Genomic DNA, 23663 nt, shown 5'->3' on the forward strand with positions numbered 1-23663 from the left:
GGGGCCAGCGGCAGCCGGCGGCCGTGAGGCTCCCGCCGCCGCCGCGCCATGGGCCGCCTCGCCGCCGCCGCTGTCATGTCGGCCGCTTTCCTCAGCCCCAGCCTCGCCTTCAGCTCCCACTTCGACCCCGGTAAGTGCCGCAGACTCGGGACCGACGCGGACCCGCATTCCCCCTCCCCTTTCCGCGCCGAGCCCTCTCTGGTACCCTCGGGGATCCCTCTCGGGCAGCTCCCCGCGACCTGCCACCGCCGTCCCTACTCGGGTCCCGGCTCAGACCCGCACCGGTTGCCTGTGCCGGTGCGTCATGCCGTGCCGGTGCACAGAGCCACGCCGTGTCGGTTGCAGCGAGCCGCGCCGGTGCACTGTGCAGCACCGTGAACGCAGCTGCCCCTCATCGCCTCGAAATGCCCCTCGATGGGCTCCGGTTTGTCCGCGCTGAGACAATCCCGGTGCGGCGGTGGGACCCGGCTGCCGCAGCCGCGCGGCATTTTGTTCCCTGGTGCTGGAGGGCGCGGAGGAACCGCGGGGGCTGCGCTGCCTCTGAAGGCATCTTAGGGATGGAAATGGATAAACAACAACGGGAGTGATGGTGAGCGGGAGCAAGACGGTGCCGGGGGGTGAGCCCCCGCTGCCTGGGGTCCCTACGTGCCGCCTGCGTTTCGGGGGCTGCTGGTGGCCTCACTGGGCTTGGAGAATCGACGAGGCTTAGTGAGGTGCCGGGTGCCGGGGAGCGGGCATTTTGGGGGGCAAGCTGTTATGTAAGGTGCCGTGTTACGGCCTCGGCCGTGTCGCAGCTGCAGGAGGATGCTGCAGACGCTGGAGCAGAGCAGGGGTTGGCTTTTGTGCCTGCGTGTTTTGGGGCTGCTGCAGCAGCAGCAGCCTCCTCCTCTCCGCTGCCTTTTGCTCCAACGCTGTCAAACGCCGGCAGTTGTTTCTTGCCCTGAGTGCCTCCCGGTGAGGGCATCGCACCCACGCAGGGCATTGGGCACCATTCGTGCCCATAGAGAAGCTACTGGCGAGGTGCGGGAGCGTCTGGTGGGGCTGGCATCATGCTGGGCACCGGCCCTTTGTTTACCAAACCAGGGAAAAACGTGTGTCAGGGTCCGGCAGCCAAGCTCCTGCACCTCTCCCACCACCTCCTCCATCACCGGGACCAAGGCAAAGCGTCTCCTGTACTGGACGCGGTGGCAGCAGAGGCTCTGGCTGTCGGTGTTGAGCTCCTGCATCCCTCCCAGCTGGGTCTCGGGTCCCTGTTTCTCTGGGGAGCCCTGGGGCTGGCGGCTGTGGACGGTCTGAACCCACGGAGCGATTTAAAAACGAAGCATGGCCAAGATTCACCAAACCGCGGCTCCGCTGCCAGAGACTTTGTTACCAGCCCGCTCAGTATTGATTTCTGCTCAGGAGGAAACCTCTTTATTTGCATCTAAAATGCGGTGGCGCTGGGAACGGAGCCCTGTTTACTGTCCTCAGCCACTGGTAGGATTCTTTCCTCCGGGTTTTCACGAGGTGCTCCATTTGCTGTGCTAATCTCACCAACCTGGGGATCGGCAGGGCACCTTTGAATTAGAAATCCTTCTGCGAGAAGGTTTCCATTGCAGCCCCTCACTGTGCTGCTGCATGCTCAGGCCCAGGGCTCGGCTGCTGCCGTACAGCTGCCACCCACGGCTCCTGCCAGGGAGAGGAGCTAAGAAGGGGAAGCAAACCGTGGTCTCTGTTTCGTGGCTTTGTTGGGTTTGCCTGTTTGGCAGCACCTCCTGCCTGTGCAGCATCGCCACTCTCCTGTTCCAACCTGGTTTCCTTGCAGCTTGCTTCTGCCAGCGTGGAAGAGAAGGAAGCGCTTTGCAGGGCTCAGTGGCACCACGACACCATGGTGCTACTGCTGGGTGCCAGGCTCTGGCTTCACCAAGGGAAGCAGAGACACTCCTGGCCCTGTGTCTCTGAGTCCCCTGGGGAGGGACAGTGGGAAGTCACAGCTGCCCTGGCAGACCGTGGGATGAGCCAGCAGCAGGGAACGGTGACAGTGGTGTCACCTGGGGATGCCAAAGGGATGTGCTGGCCTCAGCGACCCACGCTCAGCCTCAGCTTCTGGTTTTGGTGAGGATGCTTGGCTCAGCTGTTCAATGTGCCCATGCCTGGTTGTGCCAGCTGCCCAGGCCAGCGTGCATTGCTCATGGATACTCACTCCCAGTGCTGGGGGCTCTGTGATTCCCATCTTGTTTTGCCCACGCACAGGCCAGATTTGGAGGTGCTCCTGCACTGTGCATGGTGCACTGGAGCCACTGGAGGCAGAGCGCCAACTGCTCTGCTGGTGAGAGGCACTGCCATGCCACCTGCCCAAAGACTGGAGCTCAGATTCTGGGGGCTTCCCATGGGAATTGGGTACCCATTTCCTGCCCTGGAAGCACTGTGATCTGTGGCAGCCTATCTGAGCAGGCACTGCTTTGAGCTACCAGACAGAAGTGCCACATCCTGTGTCACCTAAGCGGGCAGTGCTTTGCTGTGGGGCAGTGGGACCCCATCCTCTCACTGTGAAGCTGATGGCAGCTGCTCAGGGGCATGTCTATGTTGGGGGAAAAAGGCTTCTCCCTTCCTCAGCCCAGCTCAGACCCAGGAGTGTGTTTTGAATTCATAAGCAACATCCCCTTTCCCACCACCTGTTTCTTCCACTTTCCCTCCCCTCACCTGCCCTGGCTCTTCTGCCCATCCCATTCCCTGCTCCAGCTGCAGAACTCTGCTCCTGGACCCTGTGGTTTGGGGTGTTGTGTGCTGGGACAGTGTGTCCATGCCAGGGACAGCCAGGGCTTGAGGCACTGGGGAAGGATGGGGGGCTGGAGACCAAAGGAGGCTGGAGAGTCTCCCCAGCCCTGTGGATTTGGTCTTGATTGGCACATGCTGCCATCCACTGCCCCAGGCCATGTGGTGACAGCAGCTCAGAGAATGCTGCTGCTCCATGTCCGGTATCATCGCTCACTGATGGGATTGGCAGATGGTGTTGGCAAAGGGGATGTAACACCCAGAAGGACCTTGGAAGCCCAAATGGGGGCCAGGTACCTGCTGTGCTCTCACCCTGGCACCAACCATGCTGCCAGATGCTGGCAATGCCTGAGAAGGAGGGAGGGAAGGTTCTACTGTGGTCCATCTTCTCAGAGTGGTGGGCAGCAGATGGGCATGCAGTAATGTGGGTGAGTCCTGGTGCTTGTGGGGATGCTGTGAGTGGGCAATAGCAGGTTGGCACATAGCAAGACCTCTACCTGGGCACAGCCTGGCAGCTGGGCTGCCATGACCAATGGCACTGGCACAGCACCACAGTGCAGCTGGGCCCCACTCTGCAGGGAACTCTGCTCCCCCGGGGGTGCTGCTTTGCTCCCCACTTCTCCCATCCTTCCACCCTCCCTCCGTGTGCTGCTCCCTCCCCGCTCCCCCGCCCTGCGCACACGGGCGGCTGGGTTCTGGATGGCGACACGGATCCCTGTCACAGCCAATTAGCAGAAATTAACACGCTGGGGTTGAAAGGGCTCCACGCTCCCGGGGGTGGGACGGGCTGTGACTCACGGGCTCCCTGCCCGGTGCTGCCGGCCCTCCGTGGGCTGCCGTCTCCTTCTCACTCCACGGCTACCTGAAAGGAGGGCGTAACGAGGTGGGAGGTCAGTCTCTTCTCCCAGGGAACAGGCGATAGTACAAGAGGAAACGGCTTCAAGTCGCACCAGGAGAGGTTTAGGTTGAACATGAGGAAAAATTCCTTCCCCAAAAAGATTGTCAGGCCCTGGAACAGGCTGCCCAGAGCAGTGGTGGAGTCCCTGTCCCTGGAGGCATTGAAAAGCTGTGCAGCTGTGTTGCTGAGGGCCATGGTTTAGTGGTGCCCTGGCAGTGCTGGGTTAATGGTTGGACTTGATGATCTTAAATGATTCTATGATTTTATGTGCTGCAGCAGTCCACAGCCTCTGCCCACCCTGGCACTGCATGCACCCACCTTGCCACGCCACACAGCCTGCCTCCCTCTGAGCTCCACCACCCTGGCAGCGCTGAGCAATGTGGGGCAGAACTGGCACCACCGACCCAGGGCTGCGCCGGGCACCTGCATGCACAGCTGCATCCTCTCCACCGACACAAGGGGTCTGCATTTAGCTGCATTAAGCCAGGGTGGGGCTGCAGCCAGCTGGGGTGGTCTGCATTTAGTCGGGGGCCTGCCTAGTCCTGGTTTCCTGTAGTCAGAGCAGGCAGAACAGGCAATTTGTGCTTCCCAGGCTTCGCCTTGCTCATGTCATGCAGCCTTGCTACCCTGTGAATTCCCTGGGCTGGAAAATCCCTGCCAGGTCAGGCAGCTCTTGTGCTCTGGTCGAAGGGGCTCTTTGGCCACCCCTGTTCCTCAGCTGAGCTGGTTTCTACCCTGAATTCTGCCTGGATGGAGGGATAGGTGTCCTCGCCGTGCCCTGCAGCCACTGCTCATGGCCAACTGCTCTTACCCTGGTAAACACTCTGGCACAATGTGTTGCCTGCTGAGGTAGGCTGAGCTGGGGGCACCAGGCTGGGGTGGGCTGGAGGGTGATGACGCTGACGTGGAGAGGAGCTGAGCTGTGCTGACTCAGCATGCCCAGTGGCAGGAAAATAAATCTCCTCTGGGCATTAACCCCCCTGACAGCCTGGGGAAGCGTCGGTGGAGCGTGCAGCGTGGCTGTCTTTGGGCAATTACTGCCAGAATATCATTTGCCATCGAGATCTGAGGGAAGCTCCAACTCGACCTAACAGCTAGGGGCACAGAGGAGATGGGAAGCATCGTGGGATGGATTGAAGCTGGTGCATGGCTCATGGTGGTGCTTGGGTCTGGCTGAGGGATTGGAGGGATGCAGGGCTCGTGGGCTGGGCAATGGAGGAAGGGGGACTGATCCTGGATTTCCTGTAGAGCCACTATCCCCAGCCTAAAATGAGGGCAACGAGAATCTCAGGGGGTCCTGCTTCCCATCCCTTCCCCTCTGCCAGCCATGGCAGGCATCCTCCTCCGCAGCCTGGTGCCAGCAGCCGTGTTAAAGCAGTTTGTTTTAATTACTGGAGCGAAGGAAAATTCCAGTGTAGGCAAATGCAGTAAATGGAGCGGTTCTGCCCGCCTGGCTGGGCAGGGACTGGCTTTCCCATGGGTGCTCCCAGGCTCCTGGCTGTGCCAAGGTGTCCCGCTGCCAGGCCTCCGTGGCAACCTCTATGGCCCTTCATATCTCTGAAACAGCTGTGAGGTTGTGTGCTCCTCCCAGCACTTGCCTGCTCTGTAGGCTGTGGTGGCTGCACCCCAGGACAGGGCTGGGACCTGCTCCCTTCCTTGGATCATCGCCACAAAGGAGTTTTTTTTCCCCCTGAACTCCCCAGTCCCTGTGTTCCTGTGCCTGTGGGTGATTTGGTGCCATGGAGCTGGCCGAGAGCAGGTGCCAGGGTGGCTGGTGCTGAGCATCACCCTGGTTCGTGTTCTGAGCATCCTTGACGCTGAGGCCTGCTCCCAGCTGTGGTCTGGACTGTGCTGGTCTTCCTGGGCTGCAGTCAGGAATCTCTGATGACATCCTGAGAGCATCAGATTCCTGCTGTCCACTTGGGCAAATGGCTCTGGTAGCTCGGGGTTGATGCTGTGCCCTGGCAAAGCCTTGCAGGGCCCTTGGTATATGGGCCCAGGACCCTGGCCGCTGTGGATCTGGGAGACACTGGCTCTGCCAGCACTGTGGCTGCAGCAGCCATGGAGGCTTCAGTCCCCAGGGTCCCTTCCATAGAGCTCACCCAATCCATCCAGATGGTGTTTGGTGATGTGCCCTTGGTGATCCTCATGGTGATGGCACCACGTGGCCCTGAGGTGTGAAGCGTGCAGGAGGGGAGACCTCGGCTTTGCTGTCGGAGCAGCTTGAGGCTTGGTGGCAGCGAAGGGTGCCCTGTGGCGCGGGCAGAGGCGCCATGCCAGACCCCATGCTGGGATTTCTGCCCAGCATAGCCCTTGGGCACCTCTTGCGCGGGGCCCTGCCCCTGCACCGCCGTGCTTGGGAGCCAAAGCTTCTCGTTTCATAACGCCGCCGAGCATTTTGGATAAAAATAGGCTGCCCTGCTCCGCGCCGCTTCTCTCCCACTGTTACGTAAACGCTGCTCCGCCGACTGGCAAGAGCCTTGTCGTGGCCGGTGCCACACGCTGCCAGCACCGAGACCGCGCCGCCACGCTCGATGGGCAGCACCGTGGTGCCGCTGGGGGGCGTCTCTGCCCAGGGAGGGGATGGATGCTCCCACGCTGGGCACAAAGGATTGTTCCCTGTCCCAGGTTTGCCGTGGCGTTCCTGCCAGTGTGGGAGACTTCACAGACCTGGTTTAGAACACCAAGCAGGAGAGTTTCGGTGTCAATAACCAGCTGGCTCTTGCCTTGCCTGCTTTTTCCAGATATCAGGATTATTCTCCCAGGAAAATGGAGAAAGTTGTTGGTGGTTGGTGGTTGGGCTGCGTCGGCTGCAAGCGCAGCTCTGCAGCAGGGCAGGCTGCGATGGAGGAGATGGATTTTGTGTTTCTAATCAGGCTGACATGCTTGGTGTGTGCACAACAATGGTGTGGCTTGGCCTGTACTTATCACAGCCCTAATTTTGGTTTCATCACCTTAGAAAAAGACAGATGAAGTTCCCCCCCCCCCCCCAACCTTCCTTTTCCATCTAATTATTTTTTTAACTGCTAATTCATGCCCGAGATGATAAAAGCAGAATTAAGAGGCAAGAATCAATCCTTTTAAAACACTTCTGCACTGGTTAAGTAAGCCCACATTAAAAGATACATAAGGAGAACAGATTAACAAGGCGTGCCTTGCATTTAAAATTAACTGATCCATTAATCACCAGAGAGGTTGCCCAAATGCCTCTCTGGATCTGTTTCTGCTGGGAGAAGGTCTCCAGGGCTGGAGGGTACAGGGGTGCTGCTTCCTTGTGCCCCAGTTTTGGCCAGCGGTACTTCAATGGAGGATGCTGTGAGTACTGGCTGTGTGCTGGGCTCTCTGGTGGCACCGAGAGGTAGTGCCAGCCCTGACGCTGCTCCTGTGGCAGCAGAGGTCTGAGCTCAGGGGTACAAGTCTGGGCCATCCTTATTCTTTCCTCCTGCCTCAGTTTCCCTCTGGGAGCTGCAGACAGACTGTGAGGAGCAGCCTAGCATTTGCGTGCTAAATGGCAGCGGATGGTTTCTTGCCGCCTGGATGCGTGTGGGTGAGCAGAGCACTCATCCCGTGGGGTGTAAAATTGCTTTCCTGGAAGCTGCCCATGGACCTGGGGATTTACACAGTACGAGAACTGGGGCTGTGAGGGGAGAGCTGCCAGAGCAGGGGAGCAGCTGAAGGAGGACCTATTGGTCTTGTGGGTTTTCACTGCTCCCTGCTTAAATCCAGTCCTGCACCCTGCCCAGATCCTGCCCTGATCCCTGCCTGAATCCTCTCTTGCTTCCTGACCTTCTTGATGCCTGAATTTTGCCCTGCACCTTGTGCAAATGAATCCTCTCCCAGCTGGGCACCTGCTGCAGGGTGCTACTCCCTGGCACAGGGGGTTACACCCTGAGGCTGCAAAGCCCATCAGGTTCATGGGGTGGGATGGTGAAAGAGAAAGGGGAAGTGTACAGGCTGTGCTCTTGAGGTGATAGAGCATGTGTAGCCCCGGAGCCCTCACCTCGCTGTGCAGCCCTTTAGCAGTCCCAGGGGCAGCCATGCACTGAATTACAGGCAGGGAAACTGAGGCACAGGACTGTAGCATGCACCTTGTCCTGCGGTGAGAGGCCAGGCAGAAACAGAGGGTGACAACATGCAGTGCCTTGAAGCTTTCTGCCCTGGGCAGAGCTATCGCGTGTGCTCTGCCCTCTTGGGGAGGGTGCTGGGCAGCACCTGGGTGGGTGGGCAGGAGCTGGGTGCCGCCTGCCCGCGGCTGGCCCCGCGCTCATGCTTTCCCTTGGGCTCGGAGCCCCGAGCTGCTGCCGGGCTCTGCGGGAGCCCCCGGCTCGTCCCTTCCGTACACGTCAGCCACGGCTCGCCGTGCCGCGCTCCGTTCGCCGCCGCGGAGAGACGAGCAGCGGCCGCAGCATCGCCCAGCCCGCAGAGCAGCCCGGCAGCAGCGTGCCATGGCCAGCGAGGAGGCCGCGGGCACCCGGCAAACGTGAGTCAGCAAAGGCAGCGGACAGGGCGATGCTCCGGTGGCCGGCAGAGCGGGCAACGGGCGTCGTGCTGCAGGGCCGAGACCCCATGCCCGGCTGGCCCCCAGCCTTACCCCATCGCCGTTCGGGGGTGGGAAGGGGGTGGGGAACGCAACAGGCTGGGGGACTCTGCCAGCTGCGGGCTGTGCCACGGCAGGTCCGTGGGGTGGGAGAGCAGTGCATGCCTCGCTGCACCCCGCTGCACCTCGCTGCACCCCGCTGCACTCAGCATCCCTCATCTCTCTCCTCGTTGCCGTTCTGGGGTTGATGTGGAGCTGTGACAGGTGCCCCTGGGGCTGGAGCTGTGCTGCCACTAAACTCCTACCTATCCCTACTCCGCAGAGCTGGCTAGAGTGAGGGGGTTGGTGTTGCCTTGCTGGGTTGGTCACTGTCCCTGGTGACCCTGGATGCTGGGGTCTGCTCGAGTGATGCAGCAGTTCGTGCTGGCCACAAGGGAGGGTGCATCGAGCTGGCCGTTCTTAGCCTCAGCACTGTGGTGAGGCCGGCCCTGCATGAGCAATCTGGGAGGGAATGTTGTGGCTGGATGAGTCCCACAGGACCCACATGGCTGGGGAAGGGGGTTTGTGACTGTGACCCTGCCACCTACCCCAGCCTGGTGCCTGTGCCAGTGCAGTGTGCAGGAATCAGCTACAGGCTCAGCACTGCTTCCACCGTGCCATGTTCACCCTTGCACCCTGTGTCCACCTGCACCCCTGACGGGTTCCACTTAGCTCTGAGCACCTCAGCCCTAACCCAGGGGCCATTGCAGCAGGTGGACCTCCAAGCTGGGGAGTGGCTCAGGGTTGGCACCAAGTGGCAAGGCTGAGGGAGGGCATGGAGCTGATGCCAGGGGAGCTTATTCCTGGAATAGTGGAGAATAGAACCTCAGGATGGGGTGCAGAATGTGATGAACCCCCAGCTTCTCTTGAGAGCCCTGGTGCTCCAAGTGTCCTGGTGTTCCCTGCACCCTGGAGCTCCCTGTGCTCCAGCAGCCACTGCTGCAGGCACAATTCGTCGTGGTTTTAGGATCATTTGGTCTCTGAAGTGATGATTTCCCATCACTGTACCAAACACCTGGGCTGTGGCTATAGCGAAGGGCAGTGGCTGCTTGCCTGGGCAACTGGCAGGTGGCAGCGAGTCAGGATGGAGGTGGTGCCCCTTCCCCACCACAGCAGCTTGCCCAGGCTGGGCTGGTCACAGCCCTCAGCTCGCTGCTGAGTGATGAGGAAACTGAGGCAGGAGGACAGACTGGCTTGGAGAGTGATCGGTTTGTGAAGCTCAGTTTCCCGAGCTGCAGCCGAGGGGCGGCTCGGCTGGCGGTCCCCGTTGGAAAGGCTTCTGTCGCCGTGCTCTGCTCCCGGTCGACGTTCAAAAGGCTCTTTTCAGTGAGTCATTTTCTCTCTTGCTGTCCCACTATCCAGGGAAAATGGTGACATTCGCGGTACAAAGTGTGTTCACCATGGAAACCAGCAGAAAGGAGGGGGAACACCACCCCCCGCTCCTCCCAGGTTCGGCTTTGCATCCATAAGCTGTAGAAGATGGCTCTTGAGCTCCTTCATAAGCACCAGGAAAGAGTTTGACGTGGTCTGGGCTGTGCTGGAGCACACGGGACTGATGTGTCCACTTGCTGCCGTGCCAGGAGTCAGGGTGCTCCATGCCCATGCTGGGCAATGCCTGGGAGCAGCTCCATGCTGCTGGGCTTATGCCAGGCTGGCAGGACCATCCCCCCCCTCAGCGTGCTCTGCCCTTCAGGTGCCTTTTTCAAGGACATACACTAGAGTCAGGGCATGGCTCAGGAGCTGGCAGCGTGACTTTGAGCCTTGGCATGGGCAGCAGCAGAGGGGCAGCTGGGCTGTGGCACAGGGCTGGTGACGGAGCGATGCTGCGTGGTCCCTGTGTGGAGTTGTGTCTGTGTCATGAGCATCCCTGAGGGGCAGTGCACTTGGTGGCCTGGGGAAGGACCATGGCACTGGATGGGGATTTAGGTGGGAGGGTATGGTTGGGTGGAGCCATAGGTTAGGGCAGGGCACCCGTGCCAGCCCTGATGTGCCACTAGGAGGGCACCACACTGGGCAGTGTGGGGCTGTGTGTAGTTCCCTGATGAGGATGGCTCTGTTGGCATCACTGTGGCCTTCCGGCTTCCTTCCCCCACAATCACACTGGTTGTTCAGGCAGGTTCTGGGCAGAATAGTAATGTGGCAGCTGCAGCTGATGGCAGGGGCATGGCAGAGACTGGCAGCTGGGCCTCTGCTGCCACCATCCTCCCTGCTCCCCAAGGGGACAACTTGTCCACAATGCGGGCTGGAGCAGGGTGGTGGGTGCTGGGTTTGGGGTGTACTGGTGCCTGCAGGGTTCAGTGCCCAACCAGGAGCATCCTCCTCCTCATCTTTGTGTCTGGTGGCCTGGAGTCCAGAGCTGGTGCAACCTCTCTTCATGGGTTGCCATTGCCACCCTCCCTCTGTGGGGACTGTGCTCCTGTTACCCTCCCTCCAGGCTGCCATCAGGGTCCTGCTCTAGGGTCCCTCCTGGGCCCCCTACCAACCCAAGTGCTTTCTGCCAAAGCCCCTGTGAACCCCAACGTGGATTCTGCATGCCATGATCCCGACCCGGGCAGGACCCCCTGGCACAACCTTATCCCTCCTTGGACCCCCCTTTGCCCCTCCTGTCCCCACAGACGGCACCCCCCTTAGTGAGCTCTCCTGGTCCTCCTCGCTGGCTGTTGTGGCTGTTTCCTTCTCGGGGCTCTTCACCTTCATCTTCCTCATGTTGGCCTGCCTGTGCTGCAAGAAGGGGGACATTGGCTTCAAGGTGAGCTGGGGCTGTGGAGACCAGGGACATGGGTGGAACGGGAGTGTCCCCAGGCTAGGCTGCCCTGGGGCCTGGCTAGGGAAGGTTTTTCTTTGGGGCTCAGCAAAGGATGCATCTGGAGGATCCTTAGAGCTGCTAGGACCAGTCCCAGTGCTGGTGCAGGATGTATCCCAGCCCAAGAGGGCATTGCTCAGGGGGAGATCAGCCCCCTCTGCCTGCCAGCATCTCTGTGGGACATCTAACCCAGCCAGGATCCTCGCTCTTCAGAGACCCTGGCTGCTACAAGGCTCAGCATCGCTGGGGATCATATCCTGACCCAGCCAAGCTCCCTGTTCTGCGAAGCATGGATACTGTGGGGCTCAGCATCACTGAGGGTCATATCCTGACCCAGCCAAGCTCCCTGTTCTGCAGACCATGGATACTGTGGGGCTTAGCATCACTGAGGGTCATATCCTGACCCAGCCAAGCACCTTGCTCTACAAAGCTTGGATACTGTGGGGCTCAGCATCACTGAGGGTCATATCCTGACCCAGCCAAGCTCCCTGCTCTGCAGAACATGAATACTGTGGGGCTCAGAATCACTGAGGGTCATATCCTGACCCAGCCAAGCTCCCTGCTCTGCAGAGCATGGATACTGTGGGGCTCAGCATCAGTGAGGGTCATATCCTGACCCAGCCAAGCTCCCTGCTCTGCAGAGCATGAATACTGTGGGGCTCAGCATCAGTGAGGGTCATATCCTGCCCCATCCAAGCTCTCTGTTCTGCAGAACATGAGTACTGTGGGGCTCAGCATCAGTGAGGGTCATATCCTGACCCAGCCAAGCTCTCTGTTCTGCAGAACATGAATACTGTGGGGCTCAGCATCAGTGAGGGTCATATCCTGACCCATCCAAGCTCTCTGTTCTGCAGAACATGAATACTGTGGGGCTCAGCATCAGTGAGGGTCATATCCTGCCCCATCCAAGCTCTCTGTTCTGCAGAACATGAATACTGTGGGGCTCAGCATCACTGAGGGTCATACCCTGACCCAGATGGACTCCCCACTCTGCACAGCCAAGCTCTGTGGGGCTCGGCATCTCTGTGGAACACATCCTGACCCACTCAGGCCCCCTGCTCTGTGGCTCTATGCAGGGCCAGGCCACAGCACGGTTAAGGGCTGTGGCGGTCCCACCCTCACGCCCCCGGGGGTGGGCGGCACCCTGACCTCACAGGCACAGAATGTGCCGAGAAATAGTTTTTCCCTAATTGCTGGGATTTTTGTGGAGGCTTGAGGCGCCCGCGGCGGGAGGGGGTCAGGCAGGGGGGGACATGCTGGACCGTTGTATAACCATCCCACACCGTCCGGAGCACCTCGTCGTGCTGGAGGGGAACAATGAGCCCGCTCCTGCCCCCGCCGTGGCTATATAGGGGTAGGCAGCCGGCGCTGGCTGCTGTCTGTGTTCGGTGGGTCACAGTGCATGGCACGTTGTGGGGCAGCACCATGAGGCAGGGCTGGGCAGGAGCAGGGCAAGATGCTCACCATCACCTACTTGCTCGCCCGGGCAGCTTTCCGGAGCCAGGGGCTGGTTGGGTGGCACAGCCAGGTAATGGGATGGGGTCGTGGGAAGGGGGTGCCTGCCGCAGAGCCATCTCCTTGGAGGAGCTTTACCAGCAAGGTGCAGGCAGGGCTGTGTGCTGGGAGGCTGAGATTTTGGGTTCCTCATGCTTGTAAGGGTGTGATTTCAGGATCCCCGTGCCTGAGGAGAGAGGTGTCCCATCGGGGTGGTGGGCAAATGGGTGTACAGGGAACCCCCAGGGTCAGTTGTCTTTGCTTGGTGTGTGTGTCCCCACGTGCCACCCCCTGGCCCAGGAGTTTGAGAACGCCGAAGGGGACGACTATGTGACGGAGCTCTCAGCCCAGGGCTCGCCTGCCCCCCAGCATGGCCCCGAAGTCTATGTCCTGCCTCTCACCAAGGTCTCCTTGCCCATGGCCAAGCAGCCTGGGCGCTCAGGTAAGCTGGGGCAGAGTGGGTGATGATCCTTGTGGGACCCTCGTGTGCCTGCAGTTGAAGGTAGAGCATTACTGGGCTGTGGGGAGGGGGTGCTCGGGTGGGGATGGTGAATCTCCACTGCTGAGGAGGGATGTCCCCAGAAAAGCCCTAGCAGCTGAGGTCCCTTGTCCCCCTGTCTGCAGCCCCCTGCATGGCACTAGCTTTGGGCAGCAGCATGCACTCTGCCAGGGTAGGACAGGACATGGGTACCCCAAACAGTGTCATCCGTGAGCCCCAGCCCTGTGTAAACAAGTCCGTGAGTGGGAGAGGAATGCGGGGGGCACCCAGCCGTGGCCCCCTCCCACCCAGCGTCACTCCCTAGCCCGGAGAATGGCAGCAGTGTGGCGGGGCCGGCACGGTGCGAGGCGGCACAGCCCAACAATGGCCCCATTGCTGCCCGCCCTTGGCATGGGTGCTTGAGGGGCAGGACTTGTGTCGGGGGGGAGCCGGGAAGGGGCTAAATGCCAGATCTCCTGCTGGTATTGGCTTTGCTCTCCCTGCTCCCTGGGGAGAAGGGGCAGGGAGCCAGCCTACTGCTGCCACACCATCTGGGGACACCAGTACCCCACACCCCCCCACCAGCGCAGCTGTGGGAGGATGGCTGGACAGGAGGATGCTCTGGCTGAAGGATGCCAGGCGATGGCTGCTCTGGGGGCTGCTCTGGAGCCCCCCGGTGTGGTGCAGAGCCTGGCACTGGGTGGCACGGTGAGGACCTATGGCACAGCCATGACTGGGGGGTAAATCTGGCCAGCTGGGTGGGCAGGTGAGTGAGCAGGAGGGCACGCGGGCAGCTGGATGTGCTCTGTTACAGTGCAGCTCCTCAAGTCGGCGGACCTAGGGCGGCAGAGCCTGCTCTACTTGAAGGAGATCGGGCATGGCTGGTTTGGCAAGGTGAGTGGCAAGGGCAAGGACCCAGGGCACCCCTCTCTGTGGGGTCTGGACTGTGCAAGATGGGTTTTGATATGAGGATGTGGCACATGGTGTGGACAGAGGGGGTGAGCCTGTGCCTTGCCCCAGGTGTTCCTGGGGGAGGTGAACTCGGGCATCAGCAGCACGCAGGTGGTGGTGAAGGAGCTGAAGGCCAGCGCCAGCGTACAGGACCAGATGCAGTTCCTGGAGGAAGCACAGCCCTACAGGTACTCCTGTGGTCACTTTGCAGTGCTGCTGTGGCACTTGGCACAGCCGGCAGCAGGGATGTTCTTGGATAGTGCCTGGTCCCCTCCATGCCATGTTTGGCTGCTGAGCAGGGCTGTGACTGCCCCATGCAGGTGCCCAGCTGAGCTCTCAGAGCAGCAGGGCTCCATTCCAGCCCCTTTGCTTGTCTTGTTGCAACAGGTCAAGGGCTGTGCTGGGAGCTGCTGGCCTGGCTCTGCTGAGGTCATGGGTAGAGTGGGGCCGGGGGTGGGGCATGAGACTGTTCCCTGCCCTGGCAGAGTTGAACAAATGTCCCTTTGTGGCATGTCCTGGGGTGCTGGGACGTGCTGGTACCCACTCCCAGAGCTCCCAGCAGTGGCCAGCGCAGCATCAGAGGAGGCAGGGATATGGCTACTGGGGGGGCTGCCACAGCCAGTACGGTGCCAATGTACCTCCCCATTACTCTGCCCTACGCAGGGCCCTCCAGCACACCAACCTGCTGCAGTGCCTGGCCCAGTGTGCCGAGGTGACGCCGTACCTGCTGGTGATGGAGTTCTGCCCGCTGGTGAGTCCCTGACGTGTTGCCACATCCCAACCCACTCCCTAAGGTGCTGCCATGGGGCTGGGGTGCAAACTCTGGCTGGGTGGTACCACGGAGGGGACTGCAGAGCTGCAGACAGGGTTGGGCAGGGCAGGGTGCACAGCTGTGCTTCCCATCGCTTTGAATGCCAGGGAGGGTGACAGCGACCCTGCCCTGCAGGGTGATCTCAAGGGATACCTGCGGAGCTGCCGCGGGGCTGAGGCGATGACCCCGGACCCGCTGACCCTGCAGAGGATGGCATGTGAGGTGGCCTGCGGTGTCCTGCATCTTCACAGGAACAACTACATCCACAGGTAGGGCTGGCCTGGCACCTTGGGGAGGCTGGGGAGGAATTGGAGGGTCTCAGACGTGTGGGGTCTCCAGGATACCATCATTCCCATGCCATCACTGCTCCTCCTGCCCAACAATATCCTGGTGCTGAGTGAGTTGCAAGATGGAGACTCCAGCATCAGTGATTTTGTTGAGGAGGGGGTGTGCTGCCGTCGGGGGCTGCTGGACTTTCCCCTCCTTGAGCCAGGCTCTGCAGGTGGGTCTCCACGCTGGTGCCCAGTGCTGTGGGGGGAGGGGGGAAGATGGAGTCATCAGCTGTGCCAGAGAGGGCCTTTCCTGCGGTCATCCTGGCCTCAGTAGGACCTTGGGAGGTGTTGTGTGGTGTGCCCCGTTTGCCTGAACCCCCCCACCCCGCCCAGGGCTAGATCAGCCACCCGGGAGCCTGGCCCTGTGCCGGGGCTCACGTTGCCCGGGGACACCCGCTTTCCGCTTGGCTCACCGTGTGACGGATGGACGGACAGACAGAGGTGCAGCTGGAGCTGCGCAGGCATTCCTGCTGTGCATTTGGTGGCTGCTTAGCGGCACGCCCGGTGTCGGGCAGCGAGAGCGCTGCTGCACAGCCGTGCTGCTCCCACCGCCAGCCTGCCGCGCACAGTGGGGTCCCCGAGCACAGACCCTCGGCCCCCCTGGGTGGTGGGCGCCCCTCAACCCGCTGTGGTGGCAGTGACAGCACCGGGGTTTGCTTGGCAGCGACCTGGCCCTGCGGAACTGCCTGCTCACCGCCGACCTGACCGTCAAGATCGGAGACTACGGGCTCTCGCACTGCAAGTACAAAGTAAGGCTGGTTTGGGGGAGGAGGGGGCTGGGGGCTGCACGCCGGGACCCCGCGACAGGCACACGCACGCACACTGCACCCAGCTCTGCACATCCCCTCCACACAGTCATCTCCCCAGGCTTTGCTGCAGGGTAACAGTGGGCTCTTCACCTGCAGACCTGCCAGGGACTCTCTGTGCCCTGGGACCAAGTTGCCCTGCAGGCTTGCGCCCACCCCCGCTGGGGCCGGCAGCTCCACCTGAGCAATGAGGTGTGGTTTTCTCCCCCGAAATGGTTTCGAGTTGTACCAGGGAAGGTTTAGGTTGGACAGCAGTAAAATTTTCTTCCCCAAAAGGGTTGTCAAGCCCTGGAACAGGCTGCTCAGGGCGGTGGTGGAACCCACATCCCTGAAGTGACTGACAAGCCCTGCAGGTGTGGTTCTGAGGGACGTGGTTTAGTGGTGACCTGGCAGTGCTGGGTTAACGGTTGGACTTCATGATCTTGGAGGTCTTTTCCAACCAAAATGATTCAATACGATTTGAAGTGCCATGGCCCCTCGGTGCAATGCAGCCAGGGCTCCCTGCTACTGCCTGGGCTGGCCTGGACATGCTCTTCTGCCAGGGGCAGGTCCCTGCAGGCAGCTTCCAGCGCATCAGCCTGTCTGTGTTTTGGTCCTGCTTGGGCAGGGTTGAGGCTGGGAGCAAAAGGAGGAGTCTGTGGAATTGGAGTGGCTCAGGATGGGGGCATAGTGGGGAGAAGCAGAGAGGACAAGGATGTGCTTGGAGGGAGAAAGGAGAGCTGGGTGCCAAGAGGAGCGGAGCATGTGCCAGGTGGGACTGAGAACTGGGGTGCAGCTGTGGAGGGCAGGGGGTGATGGGGACAGCTCTTGGTGTGGTGTGGCCAGTTCCTCACGTGTAGGTTTGACGTTCTCTTCTCGTACTGACCCTACATACTTGGCAGGACGACTACTTTGTGACAGCCGACCAGCTGTGGGTGCCGCTGCGCTGGATCGCCCCGGAGCTCATTGACGAAGTGCACGGCAACCTGCTCATTGTGGACCAGACCAAGTCCAGCAACGTCTGGTGAGCAGGGTCTGGAGGGGCATGGGGGGCTGCTGCCAGTGTGGCCGGCAGCTGCTCAGTGCAGAGGGAGATGTTTGGCAGCAGCAGAAAGACACATCAGGGTGGATCATCTGTGGAGCTGCTGGCTGGTAGCAGGATGGGAGTCTCCTCATGCCCCCAGCATCCCGGTCTGCCTGCAGGTCGCTGGGTGTAACCATCTGGGAGCTGTTCGAGCTAGGCAGCCAACCCTATGACCACTACTCTGACCGGCAAGTGCTCGCCTATGCCATCAAGGAGCAGCAGCTCAAGCTGCCCAAGCCTCAACTGAAACTCTCGCTGTCAGAGCGCTGGTGAGGACTCAGGGTGGGCTGCAGCCACATCCTGTCCTCCCCCCCCCTCCCCATCCCTAGGAGGGTGGGAGGGCCAGGGCTGACCCTCACCCCTTACCGTGGCAGGTACGAGGTGATGCAGTTCTGCTGGCTGCAGCCAGAGCAGCGTCCGACGGCGGAGGAGGTCCACCTCCTGCTCTCCTACCTCTGTGCCAAAGGGGCGACAGAAGCGGAAGAGGAGTTCGAGAAGCGCTGGAACTCCATGAAGCCCAACGGCAGTGCCAGCACCAGCCACCATGGCCCTGAGCTCTCCTCCTTCCCGCTGCTGGAGCAGTTCTCTGCCGATGGCTTCCCCTCAGATGGGGACGACATCCTCACCGTCATGGAGACCAGCCACGGCCTCAATTTTGAATACAAGTGGGAGCACACCAAGACTGAGCACTTCCAGGCTCCCCTGGGGTCCCTGAGCCCCAGCAGTGCCGCACGCTACCACGACCTCTACTACCCAGCCACTACCACAGGACACCTGAGCCTGGGGGTCTCACCCTCCTGCTACGAGTGCAAGCCAACAGGCTGCCCTGGGCTGCCAGCGCCCGGCGTGGTGCCCATCCTGGGCGCCCACAGCCCCTCACTTGGCAGCGAGTACTACATCCGCATCGAGGGGCCTGGGGAGGGCAGCGCCGAGCTGGACTATGCCATGTGTACCTACAGCCCTGCAGCCGAGCAGGGGTCCCCGCACCCCCCGTCCTGCTGGCGTGCCCAAGGGACCCGGAATGGCAGCACCTACGACTCTGACAGCAGCCCCACTGTCTCCCTCAGCATGGAGCCACTGCTGGGCCACGCACCGGTGGGCGAGGGCTCCTGGGAATGTGCCGAGTACTACCCCTACCCCTGCCCAGGGCAAGAGCCACGGGGTTATGAGCCATCCCCCCGCCGCGGGGCAGAGAGGTACCTGCTGGAGGAGGAGCCCACTCAGCTGGGCAGTCAGGATTGGCCCGTCCCCGGTTTCCAGCCCAGCATCTTCACTGACCCACTGGGCGTCTCGCCGTCGGTGAACAGTGCTTACAGCCCCCAAGGGTACGGCGAACCACGGGCAGCCCCGCCAGGCGGGCAGCTGTCAGGGCAGAGTGATGCCAGGCCGGACTGCGTGGCACTGGAGCTGGGTGAGGACAGTCCCCCTGGCGCCCCCCCCGCCCAGGGTGCGAGCCCCCCTGCTCAGCGGCATCCCTGGTCCTCCAATAGCTCCTCCAACAACAACATCAGCAGTGGTAGCCCAGCATCCCGCGAGGCCCAGGCTGGCGACAGCTGGTGCTACCGCCGCATGATCACCTTCCGGGGGCTAATGGCCAAGCCGCTGGGCACCGTGCCACGCGGCCAGCCACAGCTCGGGGGGTCCCCGCCAGGCCATGACTTCCGCCGCCCGCGGCAGGATCAGCCCCCCAGCATGGCCGGCAGCTCCTCCTCCCCGTGCCGCTCGCCCTCCCCGCGCCGCCAGGCCTGGCACAGCCGTGACTCATCAACCTTCGGTCGCTCGCAGGCAGCAGCGCTGGCTGGCAGCCCCGCCACGCCGTGGGGCCCCACCGCGGCCCCGGCAGCTGGAGCAGGGGCCCGGCACGATGTCTGCCCGGACGAGAGCGTGGAAAGGAGCAGTCCTACCCACGGTCCGCTGTCCCACGCTGCAAGTGTGCCAGGGCCAGGGGAGGCCACCCCCATGGCTGGCACTGCTGCGCCGAGCCCCAACCCCCCCCCGGAGCCTGGTGTAGATGGTGCCCAACCCACAGCAGAGGCCTCTGAGGTGCCTGCGCCAGTGCCTGGGGAGGCGGCGGGCGAGCGCGGTGCGTGTGCTGCCGCTGATGTGGACCGGACGCCAGACAAGACCTTCTCCAGTGCCAGCTTCCCCAGCGTGGACGAAGGGAGTGATGAGGACACTGCAGACCTGACCTCCGGCGTCTTCACTGACTTCTCTGGGGACTACACGGAGCGGGTGGAGGCGGCCCCAGCATTCAAGTCCCTGCAGAAGCAGGTGGGGACACCGGACTCCCTGGAGTCGCTGGACATCCCCTCCACAGCCAGCTCCTGTGAGGTCTTCAGCCCCACAGCCTTCACGCCCGCTGGCCAGCCCAAGGCCCTCGACAGCGGCTACGACACCGAGAACAACGAGTCCCCCGAGTTCGTCCTTAAAGAGCCCCACGAGCCCCGAGAGCCAGACGCCTTCAACCAGCTGGGGAAGCCACCCCCGGGTTTGCCAGGGGGCGAGGGTGAGGGTTCGGGCCCCGAAACACAGGTCCCCACCTCCCTCGGGACTGAGCTGCACAGCCTCGCTGAGAAGAATCCCTACCGCGACTCTGCCTACTTCTCCGACTATGATGCCGAGGCCGAGCGCAGTCCCAAGGGCGAGGAGGACAGCGATGGGTCCCGGACCCCCGAGGCAGAGGAGGGTCCTCAGTCCCCTGCACAGGACCTAGGGAGAGCCCCTGGGCCAGGAGAGGACCCGTTGCATCCCCCAGGGGCACCTGGTAGCCCTCCAGCAGCGCCCGGTGTTCCGGTGGCAGCGGACATGCCAGTGGCGGGGGTTTTGGTGGAGGACTGTCAGGAGGCAGAGGCTGGGAGCACCCTGGCCAGCCCCACGGGGCAGGCTTCTGGTACCGAGCAGAGACCCGCTGGCACGGGGCTGGTGCCGGGCAGCTCCCCACGCCCTGATCGAGAGCCCTGTCTCCCGGGCTCTGTGACGCCCAAGACTTTCTTTTTGACCCCAGTGCCAGTGAGCCCTGGTGAGCCAGAGTCCATCGAAGGGACCCGTGTGCCCGAGGGCATCCCTGGACTTGGAGAAGCGGAAGCTGGTGACAAACAGACTGTGTCCCCAACGCCGGGGCTTGGGGAACCGGGGCTGCCCCTGGAGGGAACTGTGGCGGATGATGCACCGGGAGGTCCCAGCACGTTGCAGACAGAGAGTGAGTCGCCCCCGGGTCTCTCCCCACTCTCCTCCACGCGGGAGCTACGGCCGGTTGTCCCTGAGCGCTGTGAAGAGCCGGAGGAGGAGGAGGAAGACACGGAAGACAGCGATGAGTCGGACGAAGAGCTGCGCTGCTACAACATCCAGGAACAAAGTGAGGAGAGTGAAGAGGAGCCAGTGGCAGTCCCCATCGTGGTGGCCGAGAGCCAGAGCGGCAGGAACCTGCGCAGCCTGCTCAAGATGCCCAGCCTGCTCTCTGAGGACTTCTGTGAGGATCTGGAGCGCAAGAAGAAAGCTGTCTCCTTCTACGACGATGTTACCATCTACCTCTTTGACCAGGTGGGTGGCTGCCGGGTGGGAAGAACTGGGCACTGGGCATAGCACCTCAGTTATTTTTGGATGCTATCCGCATGGATGCGGACCAGTGTTGGGAACCGTCCCTAGACATGCCCCCAGCGAAGGTCCCTTCCCTTCTGTCTCCCTTGCGCAGGAAAGCCCCACGCGGGAGCTGGCTGAGCAGAGCTTCCCAGAGTCCCCCCAGCCCTCGGGGGAGCCTCCTGCCGCTGGCAGCCCCCCCAGCCCGGCAGACAGGCTCAGCGCCTCGGACGACTCCTCAGATGGCAACGTCTCAGAAGAAAGTAAGGAACTGGGGGTTGTGGAGGACAGGGGTGGGCTGGGTTGGGGTGACCACTGCGGTCGGCTCAGCCCCTTCACTCTGTGTCCCAGGTGGCGGCTTTGAGTGGGACGATGACTTTCCGCTCGTGGCGGTGAAGCCATCCCTGATGACCTCACTGACAGGGACACCAGCGGAGCCTGACCCAGCCGTGTCCACGCTGCCTGCCCTGCCCACGCTGGTGCCAGCTCAGAAACAGGTGCTGCCTATCCAGTTCTCCCGGTTCACAGTCTCGCCTGCCCCGGTGTCCCGGTTCTCCATCACTCACGTTTCCGATTCAGACATGGACTCCATTGGAGGTGAGCCCCGGGACCTCTTGCCGCCCCTGGGGGTGGGTACAGAGAGTGGCTCTCTCTTGGTGCCAGCTGCTGTGGCAGCCAAGCGTGTGCAGAACGCCCCGTCCTGGTGCCCTGCGGAGATGGTCACCTCTCCAAAGGGCTGCATGTGCCGTGGGCGCACCAGGACCCGCTCAAGTCAACTCTCTGCTCCTTGCAGGCAGCAGTGAGGACGGTGACCGGGAGTGAGCCAGCCGGCACGCCAACCGGGCATCATCCCGACACCCGTACCGGCGCAGGATGGCGAGGCCGGGAGCGGGGTCCGGCCGGGAGCTCCCAGCCTGCTCTCTGGATTTTTTTAGGCAGATTTTATCGGGAGGAGCTCGTTTGGTGCTGCGAGCAGGAGAGGGGCCAGGGCGGCCCGGGGCCAGGCGGTGGGTGACGGCCGTGCGTGCGTGTGTGTGGCTGTGTGTGTGTATAAATAGACACTATATATATATATATATACACATATATATATATATAAAATATAGCATTTAAAGGGTAGGGCCCTGACCTTGCTAACACTTGCGGAGTGTGTCCCCCCAACCCCAGTGAAGTCCCCTCCCTTGGCTTCTTGCCCACATGTGCTCCCCCAGGTGGTGTTTGTCCCTGTCCCCCTTGTGCCATGCACTTGGCCTTGCACCTCACCGGCTTGGCTGCACCACAGCCACCCAACAGCTGCCCCACGGTGCCCTCCAGGGGGGAGCTATTGGCTGCTGCTGCTGTTCGATGTCACCCTGAGTGCACCAGGGCTGCCATCGGCTCTCGTAGCTGAGGTGGGCAGCATGGCCTGAGGAGTGGGGCTTGAGGGGGCAAGGGAGCTCCCTTCTCCCTTGATTTTGGGGATAAGTCCCAGAGTCTTGGCCCAGCGAAAGCCCTGGGGAACCCCCCCCCAACCTGCCCAACTGCAGTGCCACTGGGGAGGGCTGGCAGGAGCGTAGGGGTGTCCCAGCTGCCCCTCTTGTGGGGTAGCCTCAGCCTGGGACCCACCGACCTGATTATTTTTGTATTTAAAGAAAAGGATTAAACCCTCCCCCTCCCCAAACCCCAACAAACCCCCAAACCAACCCAAACCCACCTTAAAAACAAAACTTGCTGTTGACTGAACCACATTGACTCCATTTTAAGTTATTGCTGCCAAAGAGACATCACAAGGCGGGGAGTGGGGGAGGGAGTGTGTGTGGGGGGGGTTTGCTGCTTGCAGTTCTTCATTCCTTTTTTTTTTGGTTTTGTTTAGTTGGTTGTTGGGTTTTTTTTTTGGTTGTTTGTTTGGGTTTTGTTGGGTTTGGGGGTTTTTTTTTTTTTTTTGGTTCTTTTTTAGTCCATTTGAGGCTTAGGATAATTGTGCAATTCCAGCTTCCAGAAGGAAATGGAAGTAAGCGGAGCTGAGCGAAACCTTGAAATCAGGGCTGGTTCCTTTGGGGTCTATAGACCAAACCCTGAGGTGAGAAATGCCTCCCCTGGCCCCTTCCACCCCAACCCCTACCCCCCCCCCCCCCCCCACACACTCCATCACACCCTGGCCCATGATCCTGGCTGGCTCCTGTCACTCTGTGCACGTGGGGCGAGGGCACATGTCCTGGTGCACTGAACACCTATGCCCAGACATGGGATGGGGCTGGTGCCAGGAGGGGGTTTGCTCCACGCCGGGGCATGGTGCTGCAGGTTGAGCCTGGCCCCAGTTTGGTGCAGCTCCTTGCCCACCCTTATCTCACCTTATGGCCAGCCCAGCCTGGAGCTGTGGTCCCAGCCAGGACCCTCTCAGCCGTCAGGAGGCTGTTGGAGAAGCTGAGCGTCTGTGCCCTAATGGGACAGATAGGGTCCTGTGGGGACCCAGGGCTGCTGTGCCTGTCCCATGTCCCCCCCACCCCTCCAGTTGCTTCTCCCACAGGACTCACTTGGCAAGTCACTGGTGGAGATTATTGCTTTATTTAAGTGGTTTATTTAAGCTCCAACCTGGCCTGTACCCCCCCCCCCCCCCCCACCCTCTTGCAAACTCTTTGATGAAACCTTGCAGCCCCATGCTGACCAGTGGCACAGGGCACAGCACCCATGGGTGGTGGCAGGGTGCTGCTGGGGATGCTCTTCCCACAGTATGCACCCCTGCTCCATGTCCCCCACCCCTCCCTCCACCCAGCATTGCAGGGCGTGGGTGTTTGCTCAATCCCCTCGCCACAGCCCTCCCACTCCCTGCTTTCACCTAGGTCAGTGGGGGTGCTGATCCTGTGCTCCCACCCTCACGCCCCCTGTCTCGCCCCGGGTTTGGTCTATGGCACCGCAGGTCCCTGCCTCTGGATGGCAGCATGAGGCCAGAGCTGGGGCTTGGAGGGTGGTGGGTTGTTGGTTTTTTTTTTCCCCCCAATAGAAAGGCTGTTATCACATTGTCTATTTTATCAATACGGGTCATAACTGCTGTATTTTTTAATCAGTGCTGATTTCCATACAGCTCCCAGCATGTGTGTCAAATATCATCAGGCCAATAATAAAGTTTTTAAAATATCTTAAG

The 23663-nt window shown here is 61.3% G+C and overlaps 1 protein-coding gene across 6 annotated transcripts; it reads left to right on the plus strand.

Moving 5' to 3' along the window:
* On the plus strand, positions 1-23662 carry AATK (apoptosis associated tyrosine kinase). Of its 6 annotated transcripts, XR_010303955.1 has the most exons (15): positions 1-130; positions 10844-10977; positions 12826-12967; positions 13818-13897; positions 14024-14142; positions 14618-14705; positions 14901-15034; positions 15762-15846; positions 16785-16906; positions 17086-17235; positions 17341-20506; positions 20658-20805; positions 20894-21139; positions 21336-21549; positions 22514-23662. XR_010303955.1 is itself a non-coding variant. In XM_064150722.1 (14 exons), exons 1-14 carry the CDS (start codon positions 49-51, stop codon positions 21362-21364), a joined length of 4725 nt encoding a protein of 1574 aa, XP_064006792.1. In that variant the 5' UTR covers positions 1-48; the 3' UTR covers positions 21365-23662. The 6 variants fall into 6 exon arrangements, 5 of the variants coding, with proteins under 5 accessions (XP_064006792.1, XP_064006794.1, XP_064006793.1 ...); XM_064150722.1 differs by having other exon boundaries at positions 21336-23662; XM_064150724.1 differs by having other exon boundaries at positions 20966-21139; positions 21336-23662.
* The last annotated feature ends 1 nt before the right edge of the window (position 23663 follows it).

The sequence above is a fragment of the Pogoniulus pusillus genome, chromosome 11, assembly GCF_015220805.1.
Source record: "Pogoniulus pusillus isolate bPogPus1 chromosome 11, bPogPus1.pri, whole genome shotgun sequence".
NCBI classification, from domain to species: Eukaryota; Metazoa; Chordata; class Aves; order Piciformes; family Lybiidae; genus Pogoniulus; species Pogoniulus pusillus.

Coding starts and splice junctions, on each gene's coding strand:
- AATK (XM_064150722.1), top strand. CDS start 49: ATGGGCCGCCTCGCCGCCGCCGCTGTCATGTCGGCCGCTTTCCTCAGC. Junction 15,847..16,784: donor TCTCGCACTGCAAGTACAAA/GTAAGGCTGGTT, acceptor CATACTTGGCAG/GACGACTACTTTGTGACAGC. Junction 16,907..17,085: donor ACCAAGTCCAGCAACGTCTG/GTGAGCAGGGTC, acceptor GTCTGCCTGCAG/GTCGCTGGGTGTAACCATCT.